General features: G+C 38.6%; 2 protein-coding genes across 5 annotated transcripts in view; both read right to left on the bottom strand.

Annotated features, from left to right (window-relative positions):
- Nucleotides 1-396: 396 nt before the first annotated feature.
- LOC114468459 (serotonin N-acetyltransferase-like) lies at nucleotides 397-5,225 on the bottom strand. Its single transcript, XM_028455373.1, has 3 exons — nucleotides 5,072-5,225; nucleotides 4,477-4,631; nucleotides 397-983 (listed from the first exon to the last, which is right to left on the bottom strand). The coding sequence occupies exons 1-3, from the start codon at nucleotides 5,223-5,225 to the stop codon at nucleotides 615-617; spliced, it is 678 nt and encodes a 225-aa protein (XP_028311174.1). The 3' UTR covers nucleotides 397-614.
- Nucleotides 5,226-8,146: 2,921 nt separating this feature from the next.
- LOC114468457 (myosin-10) overlaps nucleotides 8,147-18,289 on the bottom strand; it is an 86,047-nt gene continuing 75,904 nt past the window's right edge. For 2 of the 4 annotated variants that reach the window (XM_028455372.1, XM_028455369.1), the window contains 13 exons: nucleotides 17,211-17,315; nucleotides 16,985-17,137; nucleotides 16,189-16,437; nucleotides 15,276-15,488; nucleotides 14,980-15,192; nucleotides 13,760-13,921; nucleotides 13,554-13,682; nucleotides 13,377-13,465; nucleotides 11,671-11,794; nucleotides 11,389-11,597; nucleotides 10,549-10,657; nucleotides 10,305-10,477; nucleotides 8,147-8,898 (listed from right to left, as the gene is read on the bottom strand). In XM_028455372.1, coding sequence (XP_028311173.1) covers nucleotides 8,745-8,898; nucleotides 10,305-10,477; nucleotides 10,549-10,657; nucleotides 11,389-11,597; nucleotides 11,671-11,794; nucleotides 13,377-13,465; nucleotides 13,554-13,682; nucleotides 13,760-13,921; nucleotides 14,980-15,192; nucleotides 15,276-15,488; nucleotides 16,189-16,437; nucleotides 16,985-17,137; nucleotides 17,211-17,315 — 2,082 coding nt within the window. In that variant the 3' untranslated portion in view covers nucleotides 8,147-8,744. The remainder of the gene's footprint in view (nucleotides 8,899-10,304; nucleotides 10,478-10,548; nucleotides 10,658-11,388; nucleotides 11,598-11,670; nucleotides 11,795-13,376; nucleotides 13,466-13,553; nucleotides 13,683-13,759; nucleotides 13,922-14,979; nucleotides 15,193-15,275; nucleotides 15,489-16,188; nucleotides 16,438-16,984; nucleotides 17,138-17,210; nucleotides 17,316-18,289) is intronic. The other 2 variants (XM_028455371.1, XM_028455370.1) reach the window with 1 other exon arrangement.

The raw sequence follows: 18,289 nt of genomic DNA, 5'->3' as shown, positions 1-18,289 counted from the left end.
ATTGAATTGCTTTCGTGGGTATTTTTTAAAAGAAGTAAAGTAATTAATTACGTTTCTACACCCAACCGTTACTGAGTAAATAATTTTTTTTTGTGATTTTTTTTACATTGAACATAATCCACGTCATTCCATTTCTGATCAAAGCCACTTTTTTGGGGTTCAGGTTGGGGTGAAACTTTCTACTTATTATGTTGTTACCACATGACACATTTGGCATGTTTTAGAGTTCATAAATGTAGCTCTACTTAGAGCCTGAAAGTTTTCTTGTTTTATTTTTTTAATTGAATTCATTGGTGTTATTTTATTTAAAAAAGAATTGTACATTTTAACAAAGCTTTTATTCTATACAGATGCCTTTGTGGGAAAATATATTAACATTTGATCTCTTTTTTTTAAGTTTCTACATGAGAAGTTTACGATATGCAAGGGAGCTGTGGCAATATTTACTGTATTACCAAAAATAAACATGGAACTTGTAACTTTTACTTTTTACTATTTAATTGAGATACTTTTTACTTGTACTTGAGTATTTTGTGTATGACTACTTGTGTAAAATTTCAATCAAGTAACAGTACTTCTACTTGAGTAGATATATCAGTACTCTACACCTCTGGTCATACATCCAGGGATTCTTTCGTGTCTGTCAGAGGCAGGGTCAGGGGCAGCTCCGGGAAGCGGATGGCTTCGCTGTTACGGCGCATGAAGGCGTGTCCGCTGATGGGGTAGCACATCTCTGTGAAGGTGAGGTTTGCTACGGTGATGGCGCAGCGGCCCAGCGACTTGAAGCCGGACTTTCTGTAGAAAGGAACCAGGAAGTCCTCGCACATGAGCACGGCTCTGCGCACGGTGGGCAGGCAGCGCAGGTACTGCAGGTAGCGCCACAGCAGGATCGGACCTTTGCCCTGCTGCCGGAAGGTGCGGTGGACCGCCAGGATGTGGATGTGGACGGTGGAGCCGCGAGGCTTGTGGAGCGTTAGAGCTTCCTGTGTGGAGCAACAAGTGATAGTCAGCTCACAACAACAACAACAATCATAATAATAATAAAATCTAATATAACAAGAAGACAGCCATCGACATCCCCCGCCAGATTGGTTGTCATTATAACTCACAACCTTTTCCTAAATGTCCTAAATCTAAGAACTTAGATGTATACATAAGAAAATATTATCACGATACAATATAAAATTACTAACTATCTTAAACGGTTTCTGAGAAAAGCTGTCCTCTTTGAAGATACCTCAAACAGAATTTAAAAAAACAGAACAAGGGCAATAACTCCAGAAAAAATTATTGCGCACTTCTCATTTTCAAACTCCATCAAGGTATTGATACCTTGAAGCCACACACCGAATTTGGTTATCCTGTCTTAAACCGTTTCTGAGAAAAGCTGTCCCCTTTAACTCGGACGGACAAACGGACAGAGCTCAAACCAATATCCCTCTTCCACACTTTGTGGTGTTGGATAATAAAAAGCCTTTTCACACTATCGAAAATCTCGCTCTTGTTCAGTTCTCGCGCATGAGGTCAAAGGTCAAGAGGGATAAACTCGCCATAGCTGACAGTGTAAACAGTGAGTCTGACAGAGATTTACATTATTTTTTCACCAATGGAGCATTGATTCTTTGACAACAAAAAAATTGCGAAAACGTGGTATCGGTCTCCAAGGTAGTCTCCATTAATAATAATAATACATTTTATTTATAAGCACTTTTCAAAAACTCAAAGACACTTTACAGTTGTTAAAACAACTAAAAAAATAAAAACAAAAAAAAAACTACCAACAATAAAGGTAAATACAGATACTGCTTCTCTTATCGGTTTTAATAAAGTGCTCAGATATGTGCATCATTCCCACGTAAAGTCCCAATTCCGCCCGCTGGAGACCCAGCGGTTTATAAAGTGTTCACATCAGGCCGTAAGTTGCATCAGCGGAAAACCCGGGTCACCTCCTTGAGTCTGAATATATGTAATATTAATAATATAAACACTATTAAAACACCAAAGATCTCTGTAATAAAATTACAAACGCTGTTAGGTTGGAAATATCAACAGAATGAATGAGCTTGTTTACGTTTTTATCCCTCTCGACCTATGACCCCCCCCCCCCAGGTCGCGCATGTGCAGTTCCAAAGTGTGAAAAAGCTTATACATAACATAATAATAATAATAATAATAATATATACATTCTGCCTTTGTAGAGACATGATTATTCCCAAGAAGAGGGTTAAAATCTTCCCCAATGACAAACCTTGGGTCACTAAGTCAGTTAAGTCGAGCGTATTAAAAAAGAAAATTGCTTTCCAGCATGGTACTGCATCTGACTTTCATTTAGCGACCAAGGAGCTTAAAACTGAAATATTGAAAGCAAAACACAGCTATAAGTCTCAACTGGAGGACAAGATGGCTACCAATAACCTTAGCAGGCATCCAGGACACTCATACTAGCGCACGGGTCACTTTAAACAGCTTTAATTCAGACACTCAACACAACAAACACAACAGTTTGCTTATAGACCCAACAGAGGAGTGGAGGACGCCACACTAACTCTGCTTAACCTTCTCCTTAAACACATGGAGAGAATTGGGTCTCATGCTTGACTTTTATTTATTGACTTTTCATCTGCTTTTAACATGATTCAACCCCACATTTCAATCCGCCGGCTGTTGGATTATTTTAATTTAAGTAATAATCTTGTGGGCTTGATTTTAGGCTTTTGAACAAACAGAACACAGAGAGTGAACGGGTTTTTATCAAACACAGTGTGCTCCTCTACTGGCTCTCATCAGGGTTGTGTGCTGTCACCTCTGCTTTTTATTCTCTACACAAGTATGTGTCAGAGTGCTTTTAGAAATCGGTCTATTTTAAAATATGCAGATGATACAGTGGTCATTAGTCTCCTCCGAGGCAACGAGAGCAGCCATGGGCCTATAATTGATATCTGGAAGTGAACATTGCAAAAACCAAACATATGATTATTGATTTTAGAAGACAGACAAGGAACAACCATGATATCACGACCATGAAGGGATTCAATGTTGAATGTGATCAGTCTTATCATTGATAACACTCTGAACTTTGTGGAGAACTGTGAAGCTGTGTGTAAGAGAAGCTACCAGTGTCTCCACTGCTTAAGGAAGCTGTCCTACTTCCATGATGACCCTGTTTCACCCTGCGTTTATTGAATCTGTTTTATCTTTTGGTTTGGTGTCATGGTTTGGAGGGTAACCTCTAAAGGACAGACACAGACTGGGCCAGATAAAGAAATGGTCCAGTCGACTCATTGGTGAGCCACAGCTGAGCGTGGAATCCCTGTACTCTAGACAGTTACAGAGGATCACCCGCTCCATTACAGCAGATATCTCCCACCCCCTGTCTAAAGAGTTCCAGCTCCTTCCATCACGTCGGAGGTTCAGGGTCCCAAGGAGCAGAATAAAGTGCTACAGGAGCAGTTTTGTTACAGCCGCAGCTGTTCTTTTAAATAAGTCATAGCTTCAGATTTTTTTATTTTATTTTTTCATGGCAGTTTGTGGTTTGTTGTTTTAATGTTCATGCAGATGCCATGCTCTGTTTCTCACTGCAAAACAAATCTACCTACGGGTACCAACAAAGCTACCTGAACCTGAACCTGAATAATAATAATAACAATAAATAGGTCAAAATATAGTTAGCTACTGTATATAAGTATAGGTTTTATTTTGATTTTTTTTAAATTCACTTATTAATTACAAGGTAGGATAAATGGCTTGTGGCGTTCATAAGCGTTCATAGCAAAGTCATTTTTTGATCCTTCAATGTCAGCTCTTCATACCATTGTGAAGCAGAATTCACCAAGCGTTGGATTGTTCACCCACTAATAGGGAACGTGAGCTGGGTTTAAACCGTTGTGAGACAGGTTAGTTTTACCCTACTGATGACGTGTTGTTGCTATGGTAATTATTAATTGGTGTTAGGATTAGTGAAAGAAAGTGTTGATTATGAGAAACAAACTGAGCATTTGCAGCAGTCTACCGACACTGTTACCATTCTTTAATTAATTAAAAACACATATTTAGGTTGATTATTCAGTTTTTAGAACTGATACTTATGACTTTCTATCTCATACTTATGAATTTACTAACACATACTAGTGACTTTCTTTCTCACAGTTATGACTTTACTAACTGATAATTGTGACTTTCTAGCTCATAATTATGACTTCCTTTCTCCTAATTTTACCTTTCTTCCTCATAATTAAGACTTTTGATCTCATAATTTTGACTTTCTATCTCATAATTATAAATTTACTAACTCACACTAACTCATAATTATTACTTTCTTTCTCGTAATTAGGATTTGACTAACTCATAATTATGACTTGCCATTGTGATCTTTTATTTTTTCAGTGGCAAAAATGGGCTTCCATATATTGTTGACTTGCTAGATTTGTGCAGATCATTATTGTGGTGCATGTGTTAGGGACGCACGGTGAGCCTTACTGTGGTCAGCCGGTCTTTGTCCCACAGGGAGCCGATGATAAACGCCACCAGGCGGCCCTCCTCTATCCAGCCCATGGACAGCTCGGGACACAGGGTGAGGAAGTGTCGCACCTCGTCCAGGTGGAGCGGACACTCTCCGGACACGGAGATGAATGCTGAGAGGAGACGGAGATTTTTCTTTAATAACAATGTCATCATAATATATTAGTATTAATAATACAAACGTTTAATATTATTTCTTATATTTATCATTTTTATTGCCTTGAAGGCAACATAATTTTATGTTTCATTTGAGTGAAATAAGAAGATAATGCCTGAATATTAATTGTTCAATTTAAGAAGATGAAATAAAATGACTTGCGTTGAATATTCTGTTGTGTTATGTTACACGTATGAATGAGGGGGTACTCATGGTGTGACATAAAGGGGTACACAAGACAAGAAAGGTTGGGAACCACATGGCCCCTAGGGCACCGAATGACCTAAAGCCGGCCCTGAGAACTTGGCACCACTTTTACGCACGAAGCAGGGAGTTAAAATCTGAGTCTGAACGCGATTCAAACACAATAATATAACAAAAACAAAACTTACTGACCCTCACGCTCGATTTCAAAGACGCTGATGGCATCCTGAGTGTTGAGGGGCCGGACTTCACTGGCGGGAAGCGTGTGTCTCCTCTGGATCCCTGGAGAGGTCGACGCTGCTTGCTGCATTGGTTTCATGAACGGCTGCGCGCCCACAATAGACATCACTGCTGTTTGTTTACGCACAGCTCCGCTTATAAAGACTTGTTCCCAGCGCAGGCGCGGCTCCTGGGACCCTTTGGGGGACACAGTGGACGCTCCGAGTCTGCGTTAGTAAAGCACAGCACAGCTGGCTGTGAGTCACCTGCTGATTTGCATGTGAATATTTGATGGGTTGTTGTAATTTACTGAACTGTAGAATTAACCACTCACTCCTATTGTCTGTAAAAACCATTAGACAGGGCACGACAGGTCAGCACTATTCTGATTTATAATCACAGTGCATGACATGTTTTATTAAAAGCACAGATGCATCATGATGAACACAACTTTACATAAAAAAAAAAAGCGGTAACACTTTACTTGAAGTTTTATACATAAAGGCTGACATTTTTGTCATTATTATGACATGACACCTGTCATTAGCATGAATAAGGTGTCATTAAAGCTGTCATTAAGGATTAGGGTTAGGGTAAGGTGTCAAACTCAAGGCCCAGGGGCCAAATCTGGCCCTTTAGAGCATTCAATTCGGCCCTAGCAAAAAAAGTCAGAGAAACCATGAATCATTGTGTAAATTACCAGCTAATTTAATTCTCCAACCTAATACACAACTTCAGTGAAACTCCACAATATTAGCATGGGCTCACATTTTCCCCATGCTCACAGTCACATCACATGATGGCAGTCATTTTTAATCACAATCACACAAGTACTCAAATCCTGCAATTTTCTTCAAATTATTCCACAAAATGTCCTCAAATGACATAACATGAACGTTAAGATCCTGCAGGGACTGATATCCTTTACTTGTTGTTTTGATTTGATCAGTGCCGTACATATTTTACAATTTATTTATACATGGAAGTGCAAACTAGAGCACAATAGTGGTTAAATGACTCATTTACTCACCTAAACACTGTGGCCCTCTTAAAATAAACAGTTTCATATTTGGCCCCTGAACTAAAATGAGTTAAACCCACTAGATCCCTCCACCTAACCCAACAAATGCCAACATAGCTCCAAAGGTGTCATAATTTAGGGAACAACACAAAATGACAGCCTTCATGACACCTTATTCATGCTAATGACAGCGTAATGTCAGCCTTTATGTATAAAACTTCAGGTAAAGTGTGACCAAAAAAGCTTCAGAAACTTCTATTTCTTACGTTGCATTTCCAACCCAAACATCAACCAGGCTGCAGCACTTACCAGACTGTGGAGGTCAGCGCTCTTGTTTCTCTGCACTGCACACGTCTCTCTGCTCTACTCACCGTGGACTAATTACTATGAGTCACACGAGGAAGGATTACACTTGTTGTTTCCACAACTCGGCGCATTAAACTCTTTATCTTCTCCGTGACAGTCTGAAGGTCACGTTCAGCCATGTCACCTCCATGAAGATGCAAGTGAAGCATTTAGTGTGGATCCTCCTCCTGCCTTCAAAAGTTCAGCCTCCTTGCAGATTACCTTTGCCAGTGAACTCAAAATTAACATGTACATTATTTATATGAAGTGTTGATGTGAAACATTATTCATTTATTGTTTCTTTTTTTGACATAGCCAATATCCTTATAGCCAATAGCCCTTATATTAATTAGCCATATTCAGGGATGGACTGTTGACCCAAAGTGGGCCGCATCTCTCCACTATGTTGTTGTTTTTTTTTTTTTTGATGAGCAATTGGAGGCAGACATGGTAACAATTGGTCCAAAAGTGGCAAAAATGTGGCAAGAAAAGAGAAACCAGGTGGTATGTAATGGCAAAGGGTAGCTTAAATGAGCAAAATGTGGCAAACAATAGTGAAAAAGAGCAAAAATGTGGAACAAAAAGAGGCAAAATGTAGTGGGAAAAGGAAACATGTGGTATTTATTGAGCAAAAATTTGCTTATTTGGATAAAAAGTGGCCAAAATGTTTTAAGAAAGGACAAAAATTTGATTAGTGTCGAAAAGAATGTGAAAAAATTGACAAAAATAGGAAAAAAGGGATATTTATTGGCAAAAGGAGCTTAAATCTGAAAAAAGTGTCAGAAATTGGGACAAAGGAAGTTGCGAAATGGCTAAAGGAAATAAGTAAAAAGGAGTTCCAAAGTTTCCCCCTTTTAAGGATTTCTGGGGGAATGATAATTAAAATTAAGACATAAAAAGCCTCATGTTGAGCATCACTGACTTAATAACGGCTTCTACGTGCTGTTGCTGATAATGTAGTGGCTCGTCTGGGCAGAAAATGTCTGGGCAGAATTTTTGTCCCTCTCCTTATTCCAAATACAGTATATCCTTTATATCCTTACATAAAATAGTTCAAAGCGGTCAGGTCACTTTTTCGAGGCTTATTTTCTAGGAAAAGAACAAAAAGTTTCAAAACATCCGAGTTCGATCATATCAGACAAACAAAACAAGCTTTACCTAAGCAACGAGACAAGTCCAATATGCCAAACCGTTATGAATCCAAGTACAATAAAAGAGAAAGGGCGTCTACTCCAGACCACAGCTGTTGTAGATGAGTGCTTGTTTTCCTATTGTCTATTGACTTTTGAATCTTGTTGATTCATGTTATTATTGAGTCACTGATCACAAGTTTTAGCTCCAAAGACTTCAATGCACTGTTTAACTCCTCAATAACTGTACACATCATAATATCAAGGGAAGGTACAGGTAATCGTGTGCAGCACTGAGCAAATGGAAACACAAATGTAGTTTGTGTCGTATACAATAGCATAGTCGTAAATACGCTCGAGGTCTACTGGATTTGTTTCTGAGTCTTAATATTTCAAATAGTATAAAATTCATCAATAAGAAGAAAAAAAAAAAAACATCCGTCGAGGGAGGACTATACGGTAATAAAAGCTTTAGGAAGACGTCACAGGGAATTAGGCTTGGGCTAGAATATTTCAATACACATGATGCAGATTTATGATCTCTTATGAAAATACTTTCATTAAAATACAGGTTTTAATATACGAACAGGACAGGAAGCATAGCATGAGGTTGGAAAGAGAAACAAAAAGGCATAAAGGAAGGCAGCATGGTGTTTAAGAAGCACGCACAAGTCGACGCAAAATTTCTGTCAAAAAAGTTACCGGTTGGAAAAAAAAAAGCGCTGTTTTAAAGGCAGCTTACAGTCAAGTTTCTATAATGATAGGCAATGCAAACAATCAAAGCAGGAAAATATCATTGAGTTCCACCTGTAGCTAAACTGATATTAAAGAAAACTTCTAAAAACCAAGTCTGACAGTTGATTATTGGAATATTTTCTTACTGAGGTGATTGATGAAGTATTTTAAACAGATAAACTCTACCAGAAGGAAATCCTACTGTCAACATCTGCAGGGATTAAATGTGACGTGAAAATCAGCAATCTGACACTGAGAGAGCATTGGAAGTTCAACAGCTTGGTTAAAAACAAAAAAACAAAACCTTGAGGGTGATTCTGTTTCTTCCTGGAATCGTGCTGCGTATAAAGTCTGTTTGACTGAATGATAAAAAGATGTAGAAATGAAAAGTTTAAGGCTAAGGTTTTTATCTCCTCTACTCAGTAGGGGGCGCTGGTGTTTCGTTGGCATTGTTGTCGGTTATCTTGTTTTCCAGCTCGTCGTCGGACAGAAGGTCCAAAGAAGTGCCCTCGACCTGCAGCGGACGCCGTCCTGAGCGACTGGACGAGAAGCTGATGGGGCCGCTGCGCCTGCAGGACGGAGAGAACGGGCGATGAAGTGATGGAGGAAACCACAAAGACAGAAGCAGCAAATACACCCCATTTCTATCTGGACATATCGAGAATACTTCACTACACAAAGTGCTAGAAATGCTTAAATAAATATGAAATAGTTTCATGATGGATTCCAACTGATTCCTGGGGTTGCTACTTTCTGAGCATGGGTGTGACTTCCTGCTTGATAAATAACATAAATATGGATGTATACATAGTGTTTTCAAGGGTGTAAAACATGTGCTTGTACATAGTCAAGAACTGTGACCATAGATCATCAACTTTCACTTTATCTTTCCACAATAAGAGCCTTTAATATCTTCTTTGTATTTGTAGTAAATAAAAAAACTTCCATTTAAAAAAAAGAAGAAAAAAAAGCTTAATCGCTGACTAAATTGTTTCAAACTGTGTATTTTTGATCTGCCACTGATTTAATGTTTCTGCTGCTATCACACAAGAAGTTGTGAGATTAAGTGGATTATGACAGTGAATCAAGACCAGGTTATGAAGTGGATAAGATCTGAGCGAGTACAAGGACTCAGTGTGATACGTAAGTCATTCGGTGCCGTAGGCAAGAGTGGACTTCACAGCGTGTACTCAAAATACAATTTATTTCAAAAATTAGAATAATATAACAAAATCTAATACAACACCTACAGGTATATATAATGCAAATGTCCTGAGGGAGCAACAACAACAATGATGCAAAATCCAAAAGCAATGCAAAGCAGTGCAATCAAAAGTTAAAATAAAATATGAAAGTTTCAGTGCTAGGAAATGTCTACTTTCCAGTTTGGTTTTACTAGTCAGTAACAAAAATATTAAAACAATGTAATTAGGGTTAGATCTAGCTGTAATACAGATAGATTTCCATCTGGATTTCCAGGCTAATAGAAAAGAACAATAATTAGTACATATGCAAAAAGGCAATGCAATGTTGTGGCTGCAAATACCTTCTCATTACATCTGGATAATTGTAAATGGTATAAATTAATTTATTTGGATAATAGGTTACACTGCAGGCAACAGCCTTGCTAACTTTAAACTTATATTTGCATTCTTGATTTTTCAGTTTTATAAATTCTCTTGTTTTTATGATGCTCCCATCTTGTCTCTTTCTCTCTAAATACTATTATTTAATTAAGAGAAGACATGTACAGTGATTGTAAAGGGTGTGTTTATTTACATTTATTATAGATTTTTAAATTATTATTATTATTATTATTATTTTCTTTTGGGGAGATGCATTTTGGCACCCCTCCACAGATGGCGCCCTAGGCGGCCGCTTGGGTTGCCTGGCGGCAAAGTTGGCCCTGGTGATAAGTGTTGTTCTACAGATTATAATTGGCTTTAAATCTACACATTCATCCCTAACGCTGCACCTGAGGCGGTTCTTCAGCGTGTGAACTTCTCGACTGAGACCCTCGCTGGCTTCCGTGGCGTCGTCCAGCTCCCTCTGCAGTTTCCTGCGGGAAGCGTTGGCTCTGGTGGCTTCCTCCTCAGCCTCCTCCAGCTGACGCTTCAGCTGCTTCATGCGAGAGTTGGCTTTCTCCACCTGCACCAAGAGACGGCTGAAGAAGCTGGTCCTGAATCTCACAGCTGTGTGAATACGAGTGGAGGACATACCTGCTCTTTAAACTGGTCAGCGTGGCGGCGTTCGTCCTCCACCTGCATGCAGATTTCTTTCAGCTTCTTCTCGGTTCTTCTCACAATTTTATTGGCTGCTGCACGCTCCCTACGAAGGAGAACATTAGAGGTTATAATTGTGTAAAAAAGACTGATGATGCCTTTTAGTCCCAGGTCAGTGAGCTGGGATAGTTTTAGTTAGTGTCAGGGTTGGGATCAATTATAATTGTAATCACAAAATTGATAATTATTTACAATTATGGTGCAATTAAGATTGAAATTTTAATAAAGTTCAGATAATTGACATTGTAATCGGAATTTGAATGGAACCATGTTATAGTTCTATGCACATACTGTATGTAGTTAATAATCATTAAAATACGTTTCAGATCCAGTTTACCCGTCAGTTCTCTTGAGAATCCTTTTACAGTTTAAAAAAAAAATTTAAATTGAAAAAGGTGCAGACACCCAAACCAAAAACATTAACACTAATATTTCCACGGATAGGGAAGCCTAACAAGGTAACCAAGAGATGAAAAACAAACTGGATGATGATAGAGAATATATTTTAGTGTATTTTAGAGCCGATCCAAAACCAAGCCATTATCATAAGAGATGCTAACAGAACGCTCACACAAGAGGAAGGTTAAGTAAGTTTTATGAGGTTATTTATTTCAGGCTCAGTAATTGTGATTAATTGTTACTAAACTTTAGTAAGTGAGAACATAATTGTATTTGACTATCAGGGGAAAAATAATAATGGTATTTTCATTGTAATTGGAAAAAATGCTGGTCACCGTAATCATAAATGAGTTGTAATTGAACATGGATAACTCTCACTTTGCCTCCTGCTCCAGCTGTTCCTCCAGCTGTGCTATCTTGGCCTCCAGAGACGTGATGGTGGCCTTGAACCTGCTCTTCACAGAACCTTCCAGTTCGCCCAGCTTGGCCCGCAAGTCTTTGTTCTGGCGCTCCAGCTGCTGCCGGGCGTTCTCGCTCTTTTGGCCCGTGCTGCGCTCGGCACTCAGCTCCGTGGTTAGCGAGTCCACCTGTGAACGTGCATCAAAGTGGGTGGTGAGATGATCAGGAAGCAAAGGAAACCCAACGCCCTCCGGTCAGCACCTGCATGGTGGTCTTTCTGAAGCGATCGTTGAGCAGCTCCATGTTGCCCTGCTCCTCCTCTAGCTCCTCCTCCAGCTGGGCGATGCGAGCTTCCAGCCTCCTCTTCTCGTCCATCAGAGCAGACCTGACACACGCAGACAAGAACTCACTCACAAATATCTGGAAGTGAACTCTAGTTTGCCTCAGTCATGTTTTCACTCCAATGATGCCATTGGTTGTACTGGATGCTAGTGTGTTAGTACTTGAGATCGGTCTTGGTCTTGGTCTTGGACTAACGAGCATTTTCACTTAGTCTTGTGTCGTCCTCGAACTTGCTGGACTCTGGATTTTCCATCAAGACCATTGGAGACCAGCACTGATCTGCTCTTCTTACACTTCATTAATGTGATTATAGGCCTAGGGATAATTGGTACTGTTCTTGATTAATTAATATTGTAATTTAGCCTTTTTGGAAATCTTTTCAAGTGTTTTATGTGTCAGATGCCTTCAAAAACTGGGACATCAGTTCATCTTTATTTCTAGTCAGAAACACCTCTGAATACTTACATTAGACCTCATTTAGCTGACAAATAAACACCTTATTTTCAGTTATCATTCTGGACATATCCGTGGATTTTGAAGACATACACAGATTTATTTATTTTTTGGCAAGTATTTAGTCGAAAAAATTTGTGAAAGTGTGAGATTTGTGCTTCTTGCTTTGGTCTAATTTCTTATTTTCTTCCATCAAATGTATTTAAAACAAAAAATTTAAGAAAGAATGCTCTTCAACTGTTCAAGTTAGTCATGGTTTTAAAAATGGAATGTTATGGTCTTATGGTCTTAGTCTTGACTTCCTGAAGTCTACTAATGTACTCGTCATACTAAGTCATGTCAAAATTAGTACGTAGTGCATTCACATTAGAGAGTATGGAAAGACTAAGTACGTGGGAATTACCAAGACATATATACCGCGACATTTTTTAAGTACGTACAGTTGGCACACTAGTCATACTCAACCGCCCCATGATGCATTGCGGAATGTAAAATCACCCTGGAACCATCTTCAAGCTAAAAATCAAACATCCCCTTTTCAAAACAAAAGCTTTGCTTCTTGTTTTCCATTATTTTTTTAACCGTTTTGAAAATAGGGCTCTTGTTTTGAAGTTAACCGGCAGTTTAGCCAGTACTGGCGGGTCTCCTTAAATCTGTGAAATGTTGGAATGAAATGTGTATACGTGGGTTTTATGGATCACATGACTACATGTTGATACTCTACTATTTAGCCTTAGTGTGCTTCGGGTTTTTTGTCGTCGTAGGTTCGAAATGCATCTTGGCAAACTTCAAAGTATACTTCAGTGGGAACGGTCATCAACCTAATCATACTTATAGTATATAGTAGACAGTAAATACTCATTGAGTTTGTAGTGTATAGTATTGAGGGTGCCATTTCGAACACAGCCTTGGTCTTGTCTTGTCTCGGTGCATTCTGGTCTTGATATTGTGGTGTTAAGTACAACACTTTTGGATGGTATTAAGGGCCAGAGTTTTAAATCAACAGAGACCAAGTCAGAATCTAGAACTGTCCAGAAATCTGGTTAAAAAGTCAAGTAAAAGGTATGTTTGAATATTTTTGTTTGCTCGTTCACATTTCTAGTCTTTGTATAAACCTACTGAGTATTTTGTGTTGTCGTGCGTTTGATTCGATTGCTCAGATGTTCTCTTACTTTCCAGATGTACTGTTTGAGATTTCGTCCTGCAGCTCGTCTCGTTCCTGCTCCGCGTGGCGCCGCCCTCGCTCTGATGCAGCCAGATCCTGCAGAGCAGAAGTTAAAAACAAGTATGAATATACTTTTCGATAACTTATATCACTCTATATCTCCTGAGCACCAGGCCACTCAGACCTCATGCAGCTGCACAATCTCCGCCTCCAGACTCTTCAGTTTCTTCTCATTTTCTTTAGATAGAGCAAAGATGTCGTCTCTAGATGCTCGAGCGTCCTCCAGCTCCCTGATGTAATCCTTCATTTGGGCCTGAAGCAGGAGACATGTATGTTTATAAGTGAAGAGGAACGTGTGGAAAAAGCAGACGCGTGGATTCAATGAGGCACCTGTAACTTGCGGAGCTGTTTGATGGCTTCGTCCCGAGCTTTGTTTGCTCCTTCGATGTGACCTTCAATGTCCTTCAGGTCCAGCTCCAGCTTCTTTTTAGCTGCCACAGCCAGAGCTCTCTGCTTCCTCTCGTCCTCCAACTCGGTCTCCATTTCCCTCACCTGGAAGGACAGACAGGGGTGGATATTGTTTGAATTCTGCTAACATTCTGCTTCAATTTCAGTTTATAACCAAATTTCAGAAAGCCAATGATCAATAATTATCAACAACATTGTAAAATGACATAAAATCAAACATTTTTAGCTCTCATTTCTTCAATAATTTTCAAAAGTAGTTTTGATGAAGAAACTATTTTTTTTTTAAAAAATGCTTTATACTAAGCTTTATATTGAACTTATGATCAAGTTTCCCAGTCAAATTTATATTTTAAGGGTTTAACACTGTTACTTATTTTATATAAATTAAATGTTTAATTTTATAGTTTTTTGGTGTTTTGCCAAAAAAAAAAAAAAAATTAGCACCCTTTAAGTTAATCAAAAACTCAGCTAGTAAAACTGTCTTTGATAAATTAGGCAGGAAAAATTCTAAATAACTAATTTGTAGGCTATATATACATATATATACTGTATATACACATATATACACACATATATATATATATATACTGTATATATACACACACACACATACACATATATGTGTTATTTTTGTTGACACAAAATTTCCATCATAGTTTTCATCGACTACATTTTTAAGTGACAATAACTAAATTATGACTAATTAAAAAAAACATACATGTGAACGAAATTTATATCAAAATATATTGATATTTTTTGTGAACTTATAAAAACAAAACTATAATTTTCACATGGGATGAAATCAAATCAGAATTAATTTTCATTGATCACATCAAATCTGTCTGTCTGTGTGTATTTACAAACGTTAATACTGTCACATATCAGGTTGATCAATGGAAATTGAATCTTAAGTTGACTAAAACGAGACTTTAACAGAATTTATCATCACGAAAACTAAATCAGTGTTCTGCCCAAATTAACACTGATTAACTCTAAAATTGACTCCTTTAGACGTTTCATCCAGGTTGCTTGCAGACTTTATATTATTTGTATAATATTACACTTTACATTTTATTATCTAAACCTGATCGACTGATGGTCCGAAGGCTTCAAAGGCCAAATCTGTGGCGTTACTTCTTCACCTGTTTGATCAGCGCTCTCTTCTTCTCGTCGTTCTGGTCGTCTCGTCCCTGCAGGTCTCGCTCATATTGAGCCTTCATGGCCTGCATGTTGACCTCCAGCCGCAGTTTGGCGTCCTCCGTGGCCTGCAGCTCGTCCTCCAGCTCCTCCAGCTGCGTCTTCATCTCCTCCAGCTGCTGCTCCAAAGTGCGCTTGGACTTCTCCAGCTCATGGACCTGACCAATAGGAAGAGAGGATGAGGAAAAAGGAAGAGACAAACCTTGGGGAAAAGAGAGGCAGCATGGCGAGAGGCACTGACGTTCTTGCCGACGTCGTCCTTGGAGCTCATCAGGTCTTCCATGTCCGCGCGGAGCTGCTTGTTGACCCTCTCCAGCTCTTCTTTGGCCTCCAGGGCTTCATCCAGAGCTCTGGTCATGGACAGAGCTTTGGTCTCCTTCTCTCTGGCTTCGGCCTCAGCTCGGTCACGCTCCTCAGCGTAACGAGCCGAGATGCTCTTCTCCTCGGCCAGCATCTATGCAGGGCAGGGTTGGGGTCAATTATAATTGTTATTGATAATTAATTACTGTGTATTTGTAATTGTAATTTAAAGAATCTGTTCCTGTCATAATCGTAATTAAATTGTAATTGCCATGAAAATTCTATAGAAAAATTAATTGAAAAAAATTTAATGCAAAACTGGGGAACCATGTTAAAGTTCTATGTACAGTTCTACACATGTATTTAACAATTGTTAAAATATGTTTCATATCAACCTTTCCCACATTTTACCATTTGAAAACATATTAAAACTTATATTTTCATTGATTGGGAAGCCTAACAAGGTAACCAATAGATAGAAGAAATTGATAATAATAGATATTTGTTTTCAGTGTATTTTACAGCTGATTTAGGAGCCATTCTTAAAAGAGATGCTAACAGAAAGCTAACACAAGAAGAAGGTTCATTTTTATTAGGTTTTTATTTCAGGCTCAGTAATTGTGATTGAATTTAAGTAGTTGAGAATGTAATTGTAATTTATTTTCTGAGGATAAAAAAAAACGTCATTGGAAAAAATCCTGGTAACTGTAATCAGAATTGAATTCATTAATTAAACGTTGGGGGTGAAAGTAACTACAGTACTACTTGAGTACAATTTCAATCAAGTAGCAGTACTTCTACTTGTGTAGGATGTATCAGTACTATTTACACCTCTGGGGAAACGTGAGGCTCACCTGGTCAAACTTCTTCTGTTTCTTCTCCAAGTTGGACACGATGTGTCTCTGATGGTCCAGGTCTACGGTCAGATCGTCCAGCTCCTGCTGCAGGCGCGTCTTCGTCTTCTCCATCTTTTCGAAGGCGATGCTCTTCTCCTCCAGTCGCTGGGTGGCCAGCTCCATGTCCTTCTGCAGCTTCTTCTTCGTCTCCTCCAGACCGTCGATGGTGCTGATGTCATCTTCAAGCTTTTTCTTGCTCTCTGAAAGCTACAAACACACACAACACGCAACACACACACAAAGTCAATCTGGAAAAATACAATTCTTAATATAATGTACATAATATATGCATATTTGAAGTGCCATAAAACACAGTGACTGTACAACATGTATATTATTATTATGCATCAATTTTATATAGCGCTTTTCTGGGTACTCAAAGTCACTTTACAATGAAGGGAGCAGTGTTGGGGTTCGGTGCCTTGCTCAAGAGCACCTCGGCAGTGCTCAAGAAGTGCCCTGGCAACTCTCCAGCAACCAGAACAACTTTCGTTTTTTTGGTCAGCACCGGGACTTGAACCGGCGACCCTGATTTTATCATGAATTTAAAACATTAATCTAAAAATTAGGATTTTTTATGACAAAAAACGTAAGAATAAATGAGGGCGGAGCTGCTTTCTTACGACAGTTTTACTGTGTTTTGAACTAAATGCTGGGATTCATTGGATTTTGAGACTACGTTTGTTGGGATATATGGATTCAGTAACTGCACCTATGGGACAGATGTATATTCTATGTACAGTTCTGCACCGACCTGTGCTTGCAGGGTCAGAGTCTGTTTCTCCAGGTTCTTGCGCGCCTCCTCGTCTTCCTCCTGCTGCTCCTGCAGAGCATTCTTCTCCTCCTCCAGCTGCCGAATACGGCTAATGCGGTTCAGCTTCTGACGGGTCTCCTCCTGCAGCAGCTCCTGTAGGACCGTGAACATGTGGATGGTTATTGAAACGGGTGGAAGTTTGAATCCTCTTTGTGACTCACGGAACCTGAGTGTCTTGCAGCTGACTCTCCAGTCCAGCGACGTCTTTGGTCATCTTGATGCCTTTTCTCTCTGCGTCCTCCAGCATGGCGGACACATTGTCAAACTCAGTCTGCACAGAAAGGTTAAAAACAAGTGAACTCTAAAATCCTTTAGTGCAGGGGTTCTCAACCGGTCTGACTCTGGGACCCACATTTAACGACACGCATGTCAAAAATCAAGTTTCTTTCAAAATAAAAGACAAGTTCAACATGAGAGACATTAAGTATTTATTCATTTTTGACCAGCTGTCCGCGACCCACTTTTGGGTCCTGACCCACCACTTGAGAATTGAGAAATAGTCAAAACTGTAAACAAATTACATCAAATAATTTATAAATACACACACAAGAACCTGAATATCTGTCTTTGCTACTTACTTAAAAATAAATACACATTAAATAATGAATAAAAAGAAACAAACATTATATATATATATGGACATAGTCAAAACTGTAAACAAATTACATCAAGTAATTTATTAATACAAAATGATTAAGGCACTGCACAAAATAAGAATTACAGTAATGGTGTAATTATAATTGTAATTTAAAGAATCAGTCGTAATTGAGTTCAGATAAGTGACTTTGTAATTGTAATTGCCATGAAATTTCTATGAAAACTGTCAATTGTAATTTAACACAAAACTTGGGAACCATGTTACAGTTCTATGTACAGTTCTACACATATGTAGTTAATTATTATCAAAAATGTTTCATATCAAGCTGTCCGACATTTTACTATTTTACAAAAAAAATTAAAAACCTATAATTTCATTGATTAGGAAGCCTAACAAGGTAACCAATAGATAGGAAAGAAATCAGATGATATATATTTGATTTTTGAGTATTTTACACCTGATTTAGGACCTTGTTATTAACAGTTAGTTAGTTAACTTTCACAGTAATTGTGATTAAATGTAACTGAACTTTAGTAATTGAGAACGTAATTGTAATTGACTTTCTGAAGATCAAGTAATAATTGTAATTTATTTGTAATTGGAAAAAAAGGCTGGTGACAGTAATCGTAATTGAATTGTAATTGAAC

The sequence above is a fragment of the Gouania willdenowi genome, chromosome 8, assembly GCF_900634775.1.
Source record: "Gouania willdenowi chromosome 8, fGouWil2.1, whole genome shotgun sequence".
NCBI lineage: Eukaryota > Metazoa > Chordata > Actinopteri > Blenniiformes > Gobiesocidae > Gouania > Gouania willdenowi.
Note: the sequence above shows the minus strand (reverse complement) of the source record. Positions and strands in the feature narration are given on the sequence as shown.